Consider the following 18,079-nt stretch of genomic DNA (forward strand, 5'->3'; position numbering starts at 1 on the left):
ATAGAAACCAGATTTTATTTTTTATACCGTGTCCCTCAGTTTGAGTTTGTAATTTCCTCCTTGGGCAGATATTTTCTTATATGTGGCTGGAATACTGCATAAATGTTGTTATGCCTTCTTAATGCATTACGTCAGGAGGTACACGGTGTCATGTCCCATTAGTGGTGATGCTCATTTGGTCAATTCCTTAAGATGGTGTCTGTTTCTCCCTTAATCATTAGTAAATAATCAGTAAGGAGGTGCTTTAAGATAGCATGAATGTTCTACCTCATCAATCTTTTATCCATTAACTTTAGGCTCTGTTGATAATTCTTTCCTGAGTCATTTATTATTAGGATGGTAGAAAGTGGTGATTTCCAACTCTATTATTCCTTCTATATTTGCCAATTGGCATTCTGCTCTAAAGGAGAGCTTTCCTTTTTATTAATTTACTTATAATTAATATAAACTCATGGATTCATGGTTTACTTGATTTCTGTCATTACTTGTTGTAAATTGTCTTTTAATACATACCACTTATGAACATTCCCCTACTTCACAGAAAAAAAAAAATACAAAAAGAAATTTAGCACCCTTCCTGTCTGGTTGGAGAAAGAAAAAGGACATTCTGAGGGTAACTATATAAAGAACAATGCATTTCTTCTGTCTCTTCTTTCATTTAATTCTTCATTTTAATAGTTTATGGATATATAACATTTCAGATCCAAGGGCTTGTGGGAGCTTAGTCTAACTAGGCCTTAATCATGGGTCTCCGCCAAGACCCTATTTGCATTCTCAATTGACACTAAATTAAAGTTAATTTGATACTTTGGCCGAAAACCTCTTTCCTAAATGGTAAAATACACTACTTTGAAGGTCATCTTTTGCCCAAATGTTTGGCTGCACAGATCAAGTTGTTAAATTCAGAGACCATTTTCATTTATTATTATTACTATTACTATTATTATTATGGCTACCCTTGTTTCTTCCAAAAAGCACTTTTTCAAGAGCAAAACTACTATCTTTACATACCAGTTTATACCTTCTGAAAACATTTTCTTGCTATTATGTGAATAGCAATTCAATTTCTTAATGTGTCGCCAAAAAAAATTATAACTGCTTCTAAATTGCATTGATGTATTGTAGAATTGAGTTGAATATCTTTGTAGGCTGAGTATAATTATCCTCCTGCCAGGAACAAATAAGTTATACTGCTCCAGAGAAATAAATATGCATATGAATTTATGTGGATGGATAAATCCTTATAAAGTTTAGCTCTTTATAACACAATGAGAGAAAAAGAAATGTACTTGGTGAGGCTAATGAATAAACTAAGATCATTATATTGTCTATCAGCCATTTCCCCCACGAACTTATATTTTACTGCATATAAATCAGGGCAGAGCATTTGAAAGGACTTTATATAGTGAACAAGGCAATTTTAGGATGAACTATAATAAGTCACCTAAAATCTTCAGCTATACTTTAAACAAGATGATATGTATAAATAGAAGAAAATGGATACTCCAAGAGAAGAGTTCAAAATTATAAACTGTGATTTAACTCTGTTAACATCTTTACCTCTTCAAAGATACCTAGCAGAAAAAGTTTGCAAACAATAACACCAGGTACAGGCCAATAAAAAAAAAAAAAAAAAGGATCCCAGACTACACTAGGTAATTGCAGCAAGATTAGTGTAAACCAAATGCATTTATTATTTGCAATGTAATCCAATATACTAGCGGATGGCATGCGCTTTATTTTAATTAGCTGTTTCTTTTAAAGAGTTGCTTGGTCCAACTGTCTTGATAAGAAAAAATTGTAGTCATTGCTCAAAATGCTTGTAGCAAATCTAGTTTTAAATTGAAGCAATTTATTCCGAAAACAGTCTACTACTGCAGCAATAATCAATGTGTTTTCCCTTAGTCCATTCTTGAGCTTTCCATGGACTATTGTTAATTGCCTGTAACTAAATGACTGCTGGTGCCCTTAAACGTTAACTCTTTGGCACTTGTTCATTTGTTGTGTTTAACCAAATGCCTGTTTCCCTTAGGTTTTGCCTAGCGATTTTGCTTTACAATTTTACGTATTCCATCTCAGTCCCTTAAAGGGGGCAGAGTCTATCATTTAAAAAAAATAACACAGAGGCTAAACAGAGTTTTAAAGGTTTGCATTTTCTTTTTCCATCCTCTGATGTTGAATTGTGCTGAAATGGAATCTTTTTATTTTTTAAATGCTGCCACTCCGGGCAGCTTGAACTTGAGCTGAAAAGTAGATCCTATTTCAAAAGGAAATGACATTTGCTAGGGCAACACCATTCACATTGTAATGTAAAGATAAAATACAGCAGTGGGTTCCCATCATTTCTTTTAACTGTAACAGAATTTAACCCCTAGTAATTTTGTCCTCACCTAATGTGTAAGCAATATTGGCTGGCACTCATATTAATGAATGTGTCCAGCTTAGAGCAAAAGAATGTGGAACTGAATCTAATATATCATTTTCTTCAAGAGAGTTTACACATGCTATGTAAACCAATGTAAAAAACCTAAATGGAAAAATTTTTAAGCTGCATACATTTATACTACCGAAGTAGTATAAATGTCTTGCATAAAAATTTTGCATAAACATAATAAAAAATAAAAATCTTGCATAAAAGTAAAAATCTACACTTGATTAAACACTAGTTGTATGTATCTTTTTATTCAACTGTTGAATTAGAAATTAATGACTAGATAAGAAGAAATATGGCTGAGGTTTTTTATTTTCCCTGTAATCATCACAGATTAAGTGACATCACATGCAAACATACACACAAATAAAAAATGTCCTTGTGAGAAAATGATGGCCATACTTTTCAGATTATCACTGATACTGCGTTGCACCCATGATGATTTCACCCCATTAGTAAGATCTCAAGAGTGATTTTGGAAGCCAAGAGTAGTTGTCACTGCAAAACCATAGATTCTTTTAAAATTCTCAATCTAAGACTACATCTACTATTACAGAGTTAGATAACCCTTTAGTGGATTGTAAATTACAGACTTGAAAATACCATTACTTTAGGGCCATAATTTTAGGAATAGTTATCTTTAGTGGTAATTAAGGAAACTAGTACTTTTCAAGGTAGTTGTCAACTGCAAGGAACAATAGCAACCCATCAATAATACTTGGACTATGATGATCAAGATCAAAATACATACACAGGCAGTTTAAATAACATTTCACTAAAGTGGACTTCAAAATCTGTGCATTCTGGCCTAATGTTTAAATACCAGTATCATTGAATTTGTTACATTGTGCATGAGCTCTGAAGGAGAAAAAAGAAGTGAATGTTTTATCTCTAAAATTGTCTGATCATTTCTTATGTTGTACAGACATTCTATAGGAATAAGAGAACTTGTATACAGAGGGTGGCAAGAAAATTACTCTTTTGGATAGAATGTAGTAACATACCAAGTCAAAGGGGAAAGAAAGGATAAGGAAAAAATATTTAGTTCTGTTGCTGCTGTTTAGTGGCTAAGTCGTGACTGACTCCTTTGTGACCCCATGGACTGTAGCCCACCAGGTTCCTCTGTCCATGGGATTTCCCAGGCAAAAACACTGGAATGAGTTGCCATTTCCTTCTCCAGTGAATCTTCCTGATCCCGGGACCAAACCAGCATTTCCTGCACTGGCAGGCCAATTCTTTACAACTGAGCCACCTGGGAAGCCCATTTAAGAGCTTAGTGAAAGGAAAATATGACCATATAGTCCGCTGTGACATCCACTAAGGAGCCTAGTTCTTAATCCCAAGTTATCACTCAGCCTCCAAGACTGTGGTCAGCCATATTGGCACCACTCTGTTGAAAAAGACAAGTGTTAGTGTTTCTGGCAGGAGCCAGCAGACAGTATTCATTAGGTGGTCCACCCAAACTCTATGCGACACTCCACACTGCCCTTCAGGAACTGTGCTGTTCACCCCTCATTTCTTCTCAGCCCTGACCTCTGGGTGACAGCTGAGGTGGGAAAGATTAAGATTCAGATTGGGTGAGTTCAGAAACCATCCTGGCTTAAAAGCTTCGTCTCCAGAGGAACCAGTATTTCTTTTATCAACTCCAGCATACCTTGCAGGATTCCTACAAGAATATGTTTGTGTGTAAGAGTCACTTTCACTCCAGCAAGCCCCAAATTATAGTTTCCAATCAGGTATTTACAAATCAGTCCAAATGCAATCTACCAATGTAGGTTCATTCTTACCATAAGCAATGTTGCTTAGCAACACAGTTACCACATACCACCTTATCGGGTTACCAAGGAAACAGCTAGAAAGTTATCAAAAGGTCACATTCTACTGCAGAAAGGAAAGGGGTTGTGTCAATCCATTACCCACATCTGACCTCATTCACAAAAGTGTGAAATCAAGTTGAATTTATGATTTTGTATGTGAATATGGTATAATTCCCTCTGGTAATTTTTTTTTCTAGAGCTGATGTATACAGTTGAACTTGCTGGAGGGCTTGGTGCTATCCTTCTGCTGCTTGTTTGTTTGGTGACCATCTACAAATGTTACAAGATAGAAATCATGCTCTTCTACAGGAATCATTTTGGGGCTGAGGAGCTAGATGGAGGTAAGCTGAGTCCCCTCTTGTAATGTTCTTTCTATTCATATTTGTTTCCTGCTTTTGTTTTGCTGAAGGAAAGAAAAGTTACCTGAATAACCATTTGCAGCATCTCTTAGAGTCTTTCAATGTTCAGTTGGTAAATTCATCTTTTATATGGAATGCTATGTGTGATGCTTTGGAGCCAATAGGTATTATCCTCTAAAAATAAGAAAGCAGCACTTACCGTTTTTAGAATGGTGTTCCAAAGAGCACTTCTGAATTACAAACGTTGTCTACAGTGTTATCAGATTGTTCATTTCTCTCACCTTGTAATCAGTACTGAAAAGTCCAGCTTTACTCCTGTATAGGTAAGGAGTGTCTCTTTTAATCGTGCTCCCTAGCTCAGTAGTTTGAAGTGAATCTTAATTTGTCTCTTGTTTAGCCTGATCAGTTATAATAAACAGTACTGAGTATTTTAGAATTCATCCAGCAGTCTTTCAACCCTGTTTATTTAGTTTTATTTGGACAGGCTAATTTTTATTCCAAGTGGGGACCCACAGAGAGGGAAGTGTACAAACACATTGTTTTGATAATAATAAATCTAATACTTGTGCTCCAACTGGGTAAGTAAATATTGTTTTCATATAATCATTATTATTATTTGCCTCTGGTCAGTCATAAATATGTTTACAATCTAAGAATAATTTGGAGTTGTTAAAATTGAACTCCGTAAACTGCCCATTAGTGGACTAAAGTTTTTTTTTTTTTTTCCTTTTTTGGTCATTTGAAAGTGATTCATATATAACATTAATTTGCAACATAGGAAGCACATGTGAAGTGACAATAAACAGTACATACGATCAGTATTTCTTGATCATTTTCATAATCTCTTTTTATTGACTATCCATTTTTCACTTACCATTACAAAGGAAAATGAAACAATTGCCTATGTTACCACATTTCCACAGGCCTCTAGGGTAAGTCACAGGTAGAGTGTAGGCTGTCAGACTTGTGAAGAGGAGCAATTTATTCAGCATCCCTAACACTCCTCTCTGTAGCCTTCTCCCCTTGCCATTACAGTGAAATCTGTGCTACAGCAAGACTGCTTTTTTTCTCATTTTAAAGTACCGATTAGCCTATTTATTCTTTGTTTCTAACTTTCTTGCCTATTCATACAGATTATTAATTTTTTTGCTACTTCTTCAAAGAGATATGAGACAATTGCCAAAGTCAGAGTCATTGTTGAATTAGAATCAAGCTGAGTACTAGGCCTTCTTAAAATCATTTTTGCTAAACCTCGGAAAAACTCAGGTCAATAGTATAATCTCTCTTTTACTGATAAAGCAACTGAGGCTCCCAGAGTTAAATAACTTACTAAAGAAGATACCACTAGTATTATTGTAAGTGGCCAAGATGGGATTTGAATATACGTATATTTTCAAAGCATTTATTTGATTGAACACTGAGCCCTTGTTATTTTTAGCCTTTTAAAAATTTGGTATGTTCAGCATAGCTTCAAGATCTGATGTTATTTGCACAATTAACACAGTAGAAGGTATTTGAAAAGATATTACCTAAACAAGTCTCATTTTATCTATTAACATTATTTTGGATATAATTTTTGTTCTAAATGATATGAAGGATTTCACCCAAATGATAAATTTCCAGTATAATTTTTTGTCACATTATGAATGGTAGAAGATTCTAAACAGTTTCAGTTCAGTTCAGTAGCTCAGTCACGTCCGACTCTGTGAGCCCATGGTCTACAGCATGCCAGGCTTCCCTGTCCATCACCAACTTCCGGAGCTTAGTGAAACTCATGTCAATCAAGCTGGTGATACCATTCAGTCATCTCATCCTCTGCCATCCCCTTCTCCTCTCACCTTCAATCTTTCCCAGCATCAGGATCTTTTCAAATGAGTCAGTTCTTCACATCAGTTGGCCACAGTATTGGAGTTTCAGCTTCAACATCAGTCCTTCCAATGAACATTCAGGACTAATTTCCTTTAGGATGGACTGGATATATCTCCTTGCTGCCCAAGGGACTCTCAAGAGTCTTCTTCAACACCACAGTTTAAAAGCATCAGTTCCTCAGCGCTCAGCTTTCTTTGTAGTCCAACTCTCACATCCATACATGACTATTGGAAAAATCATAGCTTTCACTAGACAGACCTTTGTTGGCAAAGTAATGTCTCTACTTTATAATATGCTGTCTAGATGGGTCATAGCTTTTCTTCCAAGGAGCAAGCATCATTTAATTTCATGGCTGCAGTCACCATCTGCAGTGATTTTGGAGCCCAGAAAAATAGTCTCTCACTGTTTCCATTGTTCCCCATCTATTTGCCATGAAGTGATGGGACCAAATGCCATGAGCTTTGTTTTTCTGAATGTTGAGCTTGAAGCCAACTTTTTCACTCTCCTCTTTCACTTTCATCAAGAGGCTCTTTAGTTCTTCTTCACTTTCTGCCATAAGGATGATGTCATTGGCATGTCTGAGGTTATTGATATTTCTCCCAGCAATCTTGATTCCAGCTTGTGCTTCTTCCAGCCCGATGTTTCTCATGATGTACTCTGCATATAAGTTAAATAAGCAGGGTGACAATATATAGCCTTCACATCCTCCTTTCCCAATTTGGAACCAGTCTATTGTTCCATGTCCATTTCTAACTGTTGCTTTTTGACCTGTGTACAGGTTTCTCAGGAGGCAGGTAAGGTGGTCTGGTAGCCCGTCTCTTGAATTTTCCACAGTTTGTTATAATCCACACAGTCAAATGCTTTGGCATAGTCAATAAAGCAGAAGTAGATGTTTTTGGAACTCTCTTGCTTTTTCGATGATCCAGCAGATGTTGGCAACTTGATCTCTGGTTCCTCTGCCCTTTCTAAATCCAGCTTGAACATCTGGAAGTTCACAGTTCATGTACTGTTGAAGCCTGGCTTGGAGAATTTTGAGCATTACTTTACTAGCATGTGACATGAGTGCAATTGTGTGGTAGTTTGAGCATTCTTTGGCATTGCCTTTCTTTGGGATTGGAATGAAAACTAACCTTTTCCAGTCCTGTGGCCACTGCTGAGTTTTCCAAATTTGCTGGCATATTGAGTGCAGCACTTTCACAGCATCATCTTTCAGGATTTGAAATAGCTCAGCTGGAATTCCATCACCTCCACTAGCTTTGTTCATAGTGATGCTTCCTAAGGCCAACTTGACTTCACATTCCAGGATGTCTGGCTCTAGGTGAATGATCACACCATCGTGGTTATCTGGGTCATGAAGATCTTTTTTGTACAGTTCTTCTGTGTATTCTTGCCACCTCTTCTTGATATCTTCTACTTCTGTCAGATCCATACCATTTCTGTCCTTATTGTGCCCATCTTTGCATGAAATGTTCCCTTGGTATCTCTAGGTTTCTTGAAGAGATCTCTAGTCTTTCCCATTCTATTATTTTCCTCTATTTCTTTGCATTGACCACTGAGGAAGACTTTCTTATCTCTCCTTGCTATTCTTTGGAACTCTGCATTCAGATGGGTACATCTTTCCTTTTCTCCTTTGCCTTTAGTTTCTCTTCTTTTCTCAGCTATTTGTAAGGCCTCCTCAGACAACCATTTTGCCTTTTTGTATTTGTTTTTCTTGGGGATGGTCTTGATCACTGCCTCCTGTACAAAGTCATGAACCTCTGTCCATAGTTCTTCAGGCACTCTGTCTATCAGATCTAATCCCTTGTATCTATTTGTCACTTACACTGTATAATTGTAAGGGATTTGATTTAAGTTTAGATGTTTAGAGTTAGATGTTACTGAACCTCAGTTGCATCTCCTTGGATTCTTCTACACATTGTTATAATTGAATAAATATCTACTATTGCAGTATTGAAAAATTTCTCTAACATCATGAATCCCCATTCTTCCTAGCCCTCCCACAAGTCCTTTCTTCTTCCAAAGAAGAGATAATTGTTAAGAGAATGCACACTTTTCTTGACTTGGCTTCAGAAACTGTAATTTGAAAGTCAAAGTTGATCAGCTATCTTTATTCTTGGCTACCATGTTACCTCCCCTGAAATGGGAATACATGAAGTGCTCTTGGAAAGAAAGGAAACCAGCGTGAAGAAGAAGAGGGAAAGAAACTTTGAAGTAATGTCAGTACTACAGTGATTGTTAATAACAGATTCATTGACCATTTCTTACGTATGTATTAAACGACAAGTGTTGTGTTGACTATTTTATTGATACTGAGAAAATCATACAACCAGAAAGACAGAATTGAAACCCAGGTCTAAATCCCCAAATTTTCCTAATTTCCTTCACTGTATCAGACTAGGAAATGGACTGTTTGGCATCTGGACACATTCAGTCGATTCCTTTCAAGTCTTTACAATGGGCATTACCTGACTGTATCAGTTCTGTATCAGAAAGATTCTGTTTTTCCAAGATGAAACATACTGATGCGTTGCTCTCTTGGTTTGTTCACATCAGTCTTTGTAACCTTCTACACAACCTTACATTGTAATGTTTCCCCTAGACTCAGGCCTTAGCATTTCTCTTTTAATTCTGCAGCACCACATTTTTGGATCATATGTACAACCCTGTCTACAGTTGCATTTATGTACGAATTTCTCCTAAATGTCTTTCTCCAAGTTCTCTTGTTTTATTATCATTTTCTCATAACCTTTTGGTTTTTTTACACTATGATAGGAACCAAGACCAGCTTTTGCATCACGCATCCCCCCACACTCATTCCTTACCATTTTCCATTTTACATCTCAATTCTCTGTATCGTCCTTTACCTCATTTGCTTCACTTCCTCTCCATCTGCCATTTCCAACTGGTTATCATGATCAACTAACACATTATTGACAAGAGATATATTAACACATCTTTTGTTACCCAAACATTATTGACCAGAGATATATCAATACATTTTTATACAGAGTGATACAATTAACATGACTGTGCATAGTTTTTAGAGCTTTAACTTAATCAAAGGTTGATTACACAACTTACAACTGTCGTTATCATTCGTATTTTGCTCTGTTCAGTTTTTATCCCAACCTTCTGTGTATTATAAATGCAAGTTTATTACTATAAAACTTTCAAAAATGCCACATCACAAAATTTTGAGTAAAGGACTTTTCAGTGAATTTTATGCAGATACATATATAATACTGTCTTAGAAGATGATAGTTCTTCAGAATACAGTACTGATTCAGACGATGTGAACTTTCAGTTCAGTCGCTCAGTTGTGTCTGACTCTTTGTGACCCCGTGAACCACAGCACGCCAGGCTTCCCTGTCCATCACCAACTCCCAGAGTCCACCCAAACCCATGTCCATTGAGTCGGTGATACCATGCAACCATCTTATCCTCTGTCATCCCCTTCTCCTCTTACCTTCAATCTTTCCCAGCATCAGGGTCTTTTCAAATGAGTCAGTTCTTCACATCAGTTGACCACAGTATTGGAGTTTCAGCTTCAACATCAGTCCTTCCAATGAATATTCAGGACTAATTTCCTTTAGGATGGACTGGATATATCTCCTTGCTGTCCAAGGGACTCTCAAGAGTCTTCTCCAATACCACAGTTCAAAAGCATCAATTCTTTGGCACTCAGCTTTCTTTACAGTCCAACTCACATCCATACATGACTACTGGAAAAAACCATAGCTTTCACTAGACGGACCTTCATTGCCAAAGTAATGTCTCTTCTTTTTATTATGCTGTCTAGGTTGGTCATAACTTTTCTTCCAAGGAGCAAGCGTCTTTTAATTTCATGGCTGCAGTCACCATCTGCAGTGATTTTGGAGCCCAAAAAATAAAGTCTGTCACTGTTTCCACTGTTTCCCCACCTATTTGCCATGAAGTGATCAGACCGGATGCCATGATCTTCGTTTTCTGAATGTTGAGTTTAAAGCCAACTTTTTCACTCTCCTCTTTCACTTTCATCAAGAGTCTCTTTAGTTCTTCGCTTTCAGCCATAAGGGTGGTGTCATCTGCATATCTGAGATTATTGGTACTTCTCCTGGTTATGATTATTGATATTTCATCCTGCCAGAGAAGAAAGCTTTCTTAGCTCAGAAAGCACCTACTGTAACAGGGTAACCCAACTAAACATGTGTAGCCTTGCCAACCCCATAGAATCTGATCATACATAATTCCCAGTTAGAATGAGATGCTGGTCTTTGGACAAACACAGCTGTTGAGAATGGACCCAAGACAATGCAGTTACCCATAATTCTCAGGTCCCTTTGGTAAATGAGCTAACTCTAATGGTTAGAGGTAGGAGAAGATTAATTACTACTCTACCACCTTGATTCCATAAAATACTGAAAGAAAATTTGTACAAATTCTGCTGCATATACATTTCTTAATAAATGAACATGTAACCTATCCTATCAACTTGAAGAAGATTCAACTCTGTGTCACATGAATGTTTATGAGAGTTCCCAAAAAAACCTTGCCCTTGAGGCACATGTGAGTATCCCGGTGTCAGGATTAGGCTAACCATCTAATGATGTCTAAGAATATTCCTCATCAACTGGGAACTATGTATGATACAGGAAACTGTCATGGTAGTCAATGAAAAGCAGAATATAAAAAGATTTGTATACTATGATGATCAGCTTTGAAGAGAGCTATGTGTCCATGTTGATAAGAACTGAAAGGTACTATTCAGACATGAAAAGAACATTCTAGGGCATTATAATTTGAGATGTTATATCTATATTTTTTCAAAAATTTATTTAATATTTACTGTCTTTTCTATTACATGTAACTTTTAAAATTCTTTCTGTAATAAATTTGGATGTATGATAAACCCAAAAGAAATATTCTTTGTTAGGACGCAGGACCATTTGAAATCAAGTCTGAAACAGTTTCCCTAAGCGGAAAGGTCTCTGGCCCCACTAGCCATCTGAGGAGTGGGATGTGTCTCTAAATGATGTTAAGTTACTCATGTCTTTTCTTGTTGAAGTATAGTTGATTTACAATAACGTTGTGTTATTTTCAGGTGTATGGCAAAGTGATTCAGTTATATATGTGTGTGTGTGTGTGTGTGTGTGTGTGTGTATACACATAAATATATTTATTCTCTTTCAGATTTTTTTCCCTTATAGGTTCTTCCAAAATACTCATTATAGTTCCCTATGATATACAGTAAATCCTTGTTGCTTATCTATTTTATATATAGTAGAGCATGCATGTTAATCACAAACTCTTTTTTTTTGTTTGTTTGTTTGTTTTAGTTTATTTTTTAATTTTTTTAATTTTAAAATCTTTAATTCTTACATGTGTTCCCAAACATGAACCCCCCCTCCCACCTCCCTCCCCATAACATCTCTCTGGGTCATCCCCATGCACCAGCCCCAAGCATGCTGTATCCTGCGTCAGACATAGACTGGCGATTCAATTCTTACATGATAGTATACATGTTAGAATGCCATTCTCCCAAATCATCCCACCCTCTCCCTCTCCCTCTGAGTCCAAAAGTCCATTATACACAGCTGTGTCTTTTTTCCTGTCTTGCATACAGGGTCGTCATTGCCATCTTTCTAAATTCCATATATATGTGTTAGTATACTGTATTGGTGTTTTTCTTTCTGGCTTACTTCACTCTGTATAATCGGCTCCAGTTTCATCCATCTCATCAGAACTGATTCAAATGAATTCTTTTTAACAGCTGAGTAATACTCCATTGTGTATATGTACCACAGCTTTCTTATCCATTCATCTGCTGATGGACATCTAGGTTGTTTCCATGTCCTGGCTATTATAAACAGTGCTGCGATGAACATTGGGGTACATGTGTCTCTTTCAATTCTGATTTCCTTGGTGTGTATGCCCAGCAGTGGGATTGCTGGGTCATAAGGTAGTTCTATTTGCAATTTTTTAAGGAATCTCCACACTGTTCTCCATAGTGGCTGTACTAGTTTGCATTCCCACCAACAGTGTAGGAGGGTTCCCTTTTCTCCACACCCTCTCTAACATTTATTGCTTGCAGATTTTTGGATCGCAGCCATTCTGACAAACTCTTAATTTATCCCTCCCCCACTTTCACGTAACCATAAGTTTGTTTTCCATCTCTGGATCTATTCCTGTTCTGTAAATAACTTCATTTCTATGTTATTTTAGATTCCACATGTAAGTGATATCATATGGTATTTGTATTTTTCTGTCTGGCTTACTTCATTTAGTATGATAATCTCTAGGTCCATCCATGTTGCTGCAAATGGTATTATTTCACCCTTTTCTGGCTGAGTAATATTCCGTTGTATGCATGTTTGTGTATGTGGACATATTCCTTGTCCATTTATCTGTCAATGGACATTTAGGTTACTTCCATGTCTTGACTATTGTCAGTAGTACTGCAGTGAACTCTGGCGTGCATGTATCTTTTTGAATGAGAGTTTTCTCTGGATATATACCCAGGAGTGGGAATGCTGGATCATATGGTAATTCTGTTTTCAGTGTTTTAAGGAGCCTCCATACTGTTCTCCACAGTAGCTGTACTACATTCCCCACAACAGTATAGGAGGGTTACTGTTTTCCACACACTCTCCAGCATTTGTTATTTGTAGATTTTTTTAAATGATGGCCATTCTGACAGGTGAGAGGTGGTACCTCATCGTAGTTTTGGTTTGCATTTTTCTAATAATTACTAATGTTGAGAATTTTTTCATGTACCTGTTAACCATCAGTATGTCTTTTTGGAGAAATATCCATTTAGGTCTTCTGCCCATTTTATGAATCGTTCGTTTGTTTTTGTTTTTGTTTTTGTTTTTGTTTTTGTTTGTTTGTTTGTTTTAGCTCTATGAGCTCTTCGGATATTTTGGAAGTTAATCCCTTGTCAATTGCATCATTTGCAAATATTTTATCCCATTCTATTAGTTGTCTTTTCATTTTGTTTATGATTTCTTGGGCATATGTCTTAAGTAGCACTGATTTCAACATTGAGGGTCCATTTCCAAAATCCATTATGCTTAGTAAAAAAAGTCGTTAATTTTAGCAGTGAAACTTGATTTCTAATATCCATTGTGCTAATTCATGAAGCATCTACTTTTGATCAGAAATAATGATAGTTGAAGTGTTTGTAGTGGCTCTAGAGTGTTCCCTTATTCTAATTAAATGCTAGCTGAGCATCCTGATAAAGGCAACCTACTGTCTCTAGAGCTGAATATACACTGATATGATGTCTCACCATGTTTGCCAGAATATTTACAAAGAAAATACTGTTATCAGACTCATTTGCCCCTACATGCCTCTGACTAAGATTTTCCTGCCACTCTGTTTAAATGCTTGTGTAAAGATAGGCCATCCTTCTTTCTTTCCTTCCTTCTTGTCTCTTCTCCCTCCCTTCTCTTTTCCTCTTTCATATACAGCTCATGTTTCCCCCTAACTTACAGAGATTCCCCTCATGATCCCAAGATGTAGTCATTTTCTCCTTCATCTATACTAAAATGGCCCTTCAGGCACATCATTTTTATAGCTCTTTCACTTTGAGTGATGAACACTTACTAGTAAATACTTACTACTTGTACAGCATTATGAATTCAAGATTCCATACCACATTTATTTATTTGTGGAAACAAAAGGCTCAGAGTCATGAATAAAAGAATTGTTCCAAAAATCTTTCAAGGATGTCTAGATTTTAGAATTGTCGCTAAAAACAAAAAAAATATAACAGATATTTAAAGAAAAACAAGATTATAATGTTATAGTCCATGAATAAAAGGAAACAGCAAAGAGTAAGCTGTTTTACACTGATGATTGTTTTGGTAGATGTCAGTAAGGTACTATGTAAGATTTCATTAAGGTATAGTTTATGGGAAGAAGCTTAAGACTTCATTTGAAGGCGGGGGGATCTTGTGCTAGACAGGGTGAATCTACTTTTTGTTTGTTTTTCTCAGATTATAAAGTGCTTTCTTTTGCTTTTATCTCCTGTGTATGGGATTTGAGGGATGTGCTTATTCATAATGATGGCAGGGCTTGGCAGGGTAAGCTTATGCAAACACTACAATAACTAATATGATTCCTATTTTAAAGATAAAGAAAGAAATCTCTTCTAGTTCTACTTTAAGAATTATTACAGATATTGGACAAAGTGAATCAGAGCAGTCTTTCATAATCTCTACCCACTGACCCTGGAAAATAAGAAGAACTGTTCCATTTAAAGCATTTGCAATAAATTGGTATCTATACAGTCTTATGTCATAGAATTTATTTTTCATTCTTCTTTAGTTATAAGGTTACTGACTATTAAGTGTTTCAGGAATCATTGTCCTCATGATGGAACATTGTCTTCGGTGACACACAGTACTTCCATAAAATCATTTAGAAACACCCTCGGGTTTTTTGTTTGTTTGGGGGTATTTTTTGGTGGTGGTAATTAGATAATTTGCCTACACGTGAATTATCTAGACTGTGTTTTTGAGTTTCAGAAGGAGAAACTTATATAGCTGATTTTGGTGTATACTTTACTCAAAATCGTAAGCTAAGTGATAGGAATCAAGCCTTTTTACTCCAAATCTCATGTTCTCTATAGCATGCTGCCAACTCTTACCGTCTTTTTTCTTTTTTTCCCCTAGTTTTATTGAGAAATAATTGACATACATCATTTTGCAAGTTCAAGGCATATAACCTAATGGTTTGAATTACATGGATTATGAAAAAAGTACCATAATAGGCTCAGCTAATATCCATCTTCACATATAGATACAATAAAAATAAAAGAAAGAAAAAAGGAAAAAACTTCTCCTTGTGATGAGAACTCATATGATTTACTGTCTATTAACAACTTCCCTGTATAATAAACAGCAGTGTTAGGTATAGTCATGTTGTACATTATATCCATAGTACTTACTTATTTTATAACTAGAAATTTGTAACTTTTGACCACTTTCCTCCAATATTGCCTCTTCTACCCTCCACCTCTGACAACTATAAGTTTGGTCTTTTTTTCCATGAGTTTAAGTTTCAAAACTACAAAGCATTTATGAAAGAAATTGTAGAAGACACAAACAAGTGGAAAGGTATCCTGTGTTCATGGATTGAAAAAATAATTCTGTTAAAATGGCAATTCTAGCAAAAGCCTTCTGTAGATGCAATGCAATCCCTATCAAGGGTCCAGATGCGTTTTTTACAGAAGTAGAAAATACACTACTTAAATTAATATGGACCCATGAAAGACTCTAAATAGCAAAAGAAATCCTGAGAAAGAATAAAGCAGGAGTTATCAGGCTTCATGCTCAGATGGTAAAACGTCTGCCTACAATGTGGGAGACCTGGGTTCGATCCCTGGGTCCGGAAGATCCTCTGGAGAAGGAAATGGCAACCCACTCCAGTACTCTTGCCTGGAAAATCCCATGGGCAGGGGAGCCTGGTTAGCTACAGTCCATAGGGTTGCAAAGAGTCGGACACGACTGAGTGAAGAGTGACTTCACTTCACTATCGCACTTCAAAACAGTATATGTATATATATATATATAGGCATAAAAAGACAAGTAGACCAATGCGATAGAATGAGAACACAGAAATAAACCCAAGCAAATATGGTGTTACCCTCCTAATTAAGACTTTTACCATCTACGCTGCCCACTGTCCTCTTAAGAATTCAAAGGAAACTAGTATCTACTGAATACCTGCTTTGGGCCAAGCATTTCACTGTATGGTGGAGACTCATTTAATCCTAGACATGTTCTTTCAGTTCAGTTCAGTTCAGTCGCTCAGTCGTGTCCAACTCTTTGCGACCCCATGAATCACAGCATGCCAGGCCTCCCTGTCCATCACCAACTCTCGGAGTTCACTCAAACTCATGTCCATCAAGTCGGTGATGCCATCCAGCCATCTCATCCTCTGTCGTCCCCTTCTCCTCCTGCCCCAATCCCTCCCAGCATCAGAGTCTTTTCCAATGAATCAACTCTTCGCATGAGGTGGCTGAAGTACTGGAGTTTCAGCTTCAGCATCAGTCCTTCCAATGAACACCCAGGACTGATCTCCTTTAAGATGGACTGGTTGGATCTCCTTGCAGTTCAAGGGACTCTCAAGAGTCTTCTCCAACACCACAGTTCAAAAGCATCAATTCTTCAGCACTCAACCTTCTTCACAGTCCAACTCTCACATCCATACATGACCACTGGAAAAACCATAGCCTTGACTAGATGGACCTTTGTTGGCAAAGTAATGTCTCTGCTCTTCAATATGCTATCTAGGTTGGTCATAACTTTTCTTCCAAGGAGTAAGCGTCTTTTAATTTCATGGCTGTAGTCACCACCTGTAGTGATTTTGAACCCAAAAAAACTAAAGTCTGACACTGTTTCCACTATTTCCCCATCTATTTCCCATGAAGTGATGGGACCAGATGCCATGACCTTCGTTTTCTGAATAGGGAGCTGCAGTTTTATAGATCTGGAAATGAACTCTCAAATGAGTAAAATAAAATTAATGGCAGTCTGAATTTAAGCTCAGCTGCTGTTTTTTTCCTTCACTGTATCATACCGTAGATATTTTAATTAGTGACACATTTCAGTATTCAAGGTCCTATGGAATCAAATAGTCCAGAAGAATACCAAGTAATCAAACATGTAAACTAGAACAATATTGTTAAATTTTCAAACTGTAAAAATCAAGCAGATTTATTTTAGAATATAATGGTCAGAGGCTGCCCTGACATGAAAAGTGGAATTTATTAAAACAATGACATTCAGTAATCACAAAATCAAAATATTAATATGTGCATTATGTTTTTTATTCAAAGATCTATTTCTGCAGATTTTTTTTTTAGTTTTTTATTTTTTAAAATTTAAAATCTTTAATTCTTACATGCGTTCCCAAACATGAACTCCCCTCCCACCTCCCTCCCCACAACATCTCTCTGAGTTATCCCCATGCACCAGCCCCAAGCATGCTGCACCCTGCGTCAGACATAGACTAGTTTTAAATGAAAAACTATTAGTTGGAAATGTAAGAAAACATATGAAGGTCAAGTCTGAAATACAAGAAAGAAATGACTTAATTTTTTTAAAAAACTCATTTATTCAAATTATATCAATGCTAGTTGTTAATGATCACATAATTCTCTGCTAATGTACTACATGCAAATGTAGAAAATCATCTTTAAAATGAAATACACTGTTTATCACGGAACCCTACCCCAGTCTCATTTTGGTAATCCATTTGTTGAATAATAGCCTCTGTCACTAGTCAGTTTCACATATGTGACTTATAAATATTTGAAAATAAATTTTAAAAAGAAATGGCCACCTGCCAATAACATCTGACAACTATTCAATAGGTATTTAAAGGTTAAAAACTCCCAAAGACCTGAATGTAAATCTCAAGCCATTCATGTTATCAGTAAATCTCTTTCCTAGTGCACATTCAATATAGCCACCACCTTCATCTTGATAAGGGAGTCTTCATTCTACATTTTCTTAAAAGCTCTATTGTTCTAAAAAAACAATCCATGGATTGTTTGGCTTCTCAGTCTTTCTAAAGAGAATTGACTAATATCCTCTCATATGTCAAAAAGAAAAATG

At 36.5% G+C, this 18,079-nt stretch overlaps 1 protein-coding gene across 1 annotated transcript in view; it reads left to right on the top strand.

Annotated features, from left to right (window-relative positions):
- Window positions 1–18,079, top strand: part of IL1RAPL1 (interleukin 1 receptor accessory protein like 1) — a 1,455,753-nt gene that overhangs the window by 1,423,407 nt on the left and 14,267 nt on the right. The window contains exon 9 of the mRNA XM_060407978.1: window positions 4,446–4,589. Coding sequence (XP_060263961.1) covers window positions 4,446–4,589 — 144 coding nt within the window. The remainder of the gene's footprint in view (window positions 1–4,445; window positions 4,590–18,079) is intronic.

This window comes from Ovis aries, chromosome X (assembly GCF_016772045.2).
Source record: "Ovis aries strain OAR_USU_Benz2616 breed Rambouillet chromosome X, ARS-UI_Ramb_v3.0, whole genome shotgun sequence".
NCBI lineage: Eukaryota > Metazoa > Chordata > Mammalia > Artiodactyla > Bovidae > Ovis > Ovis aries.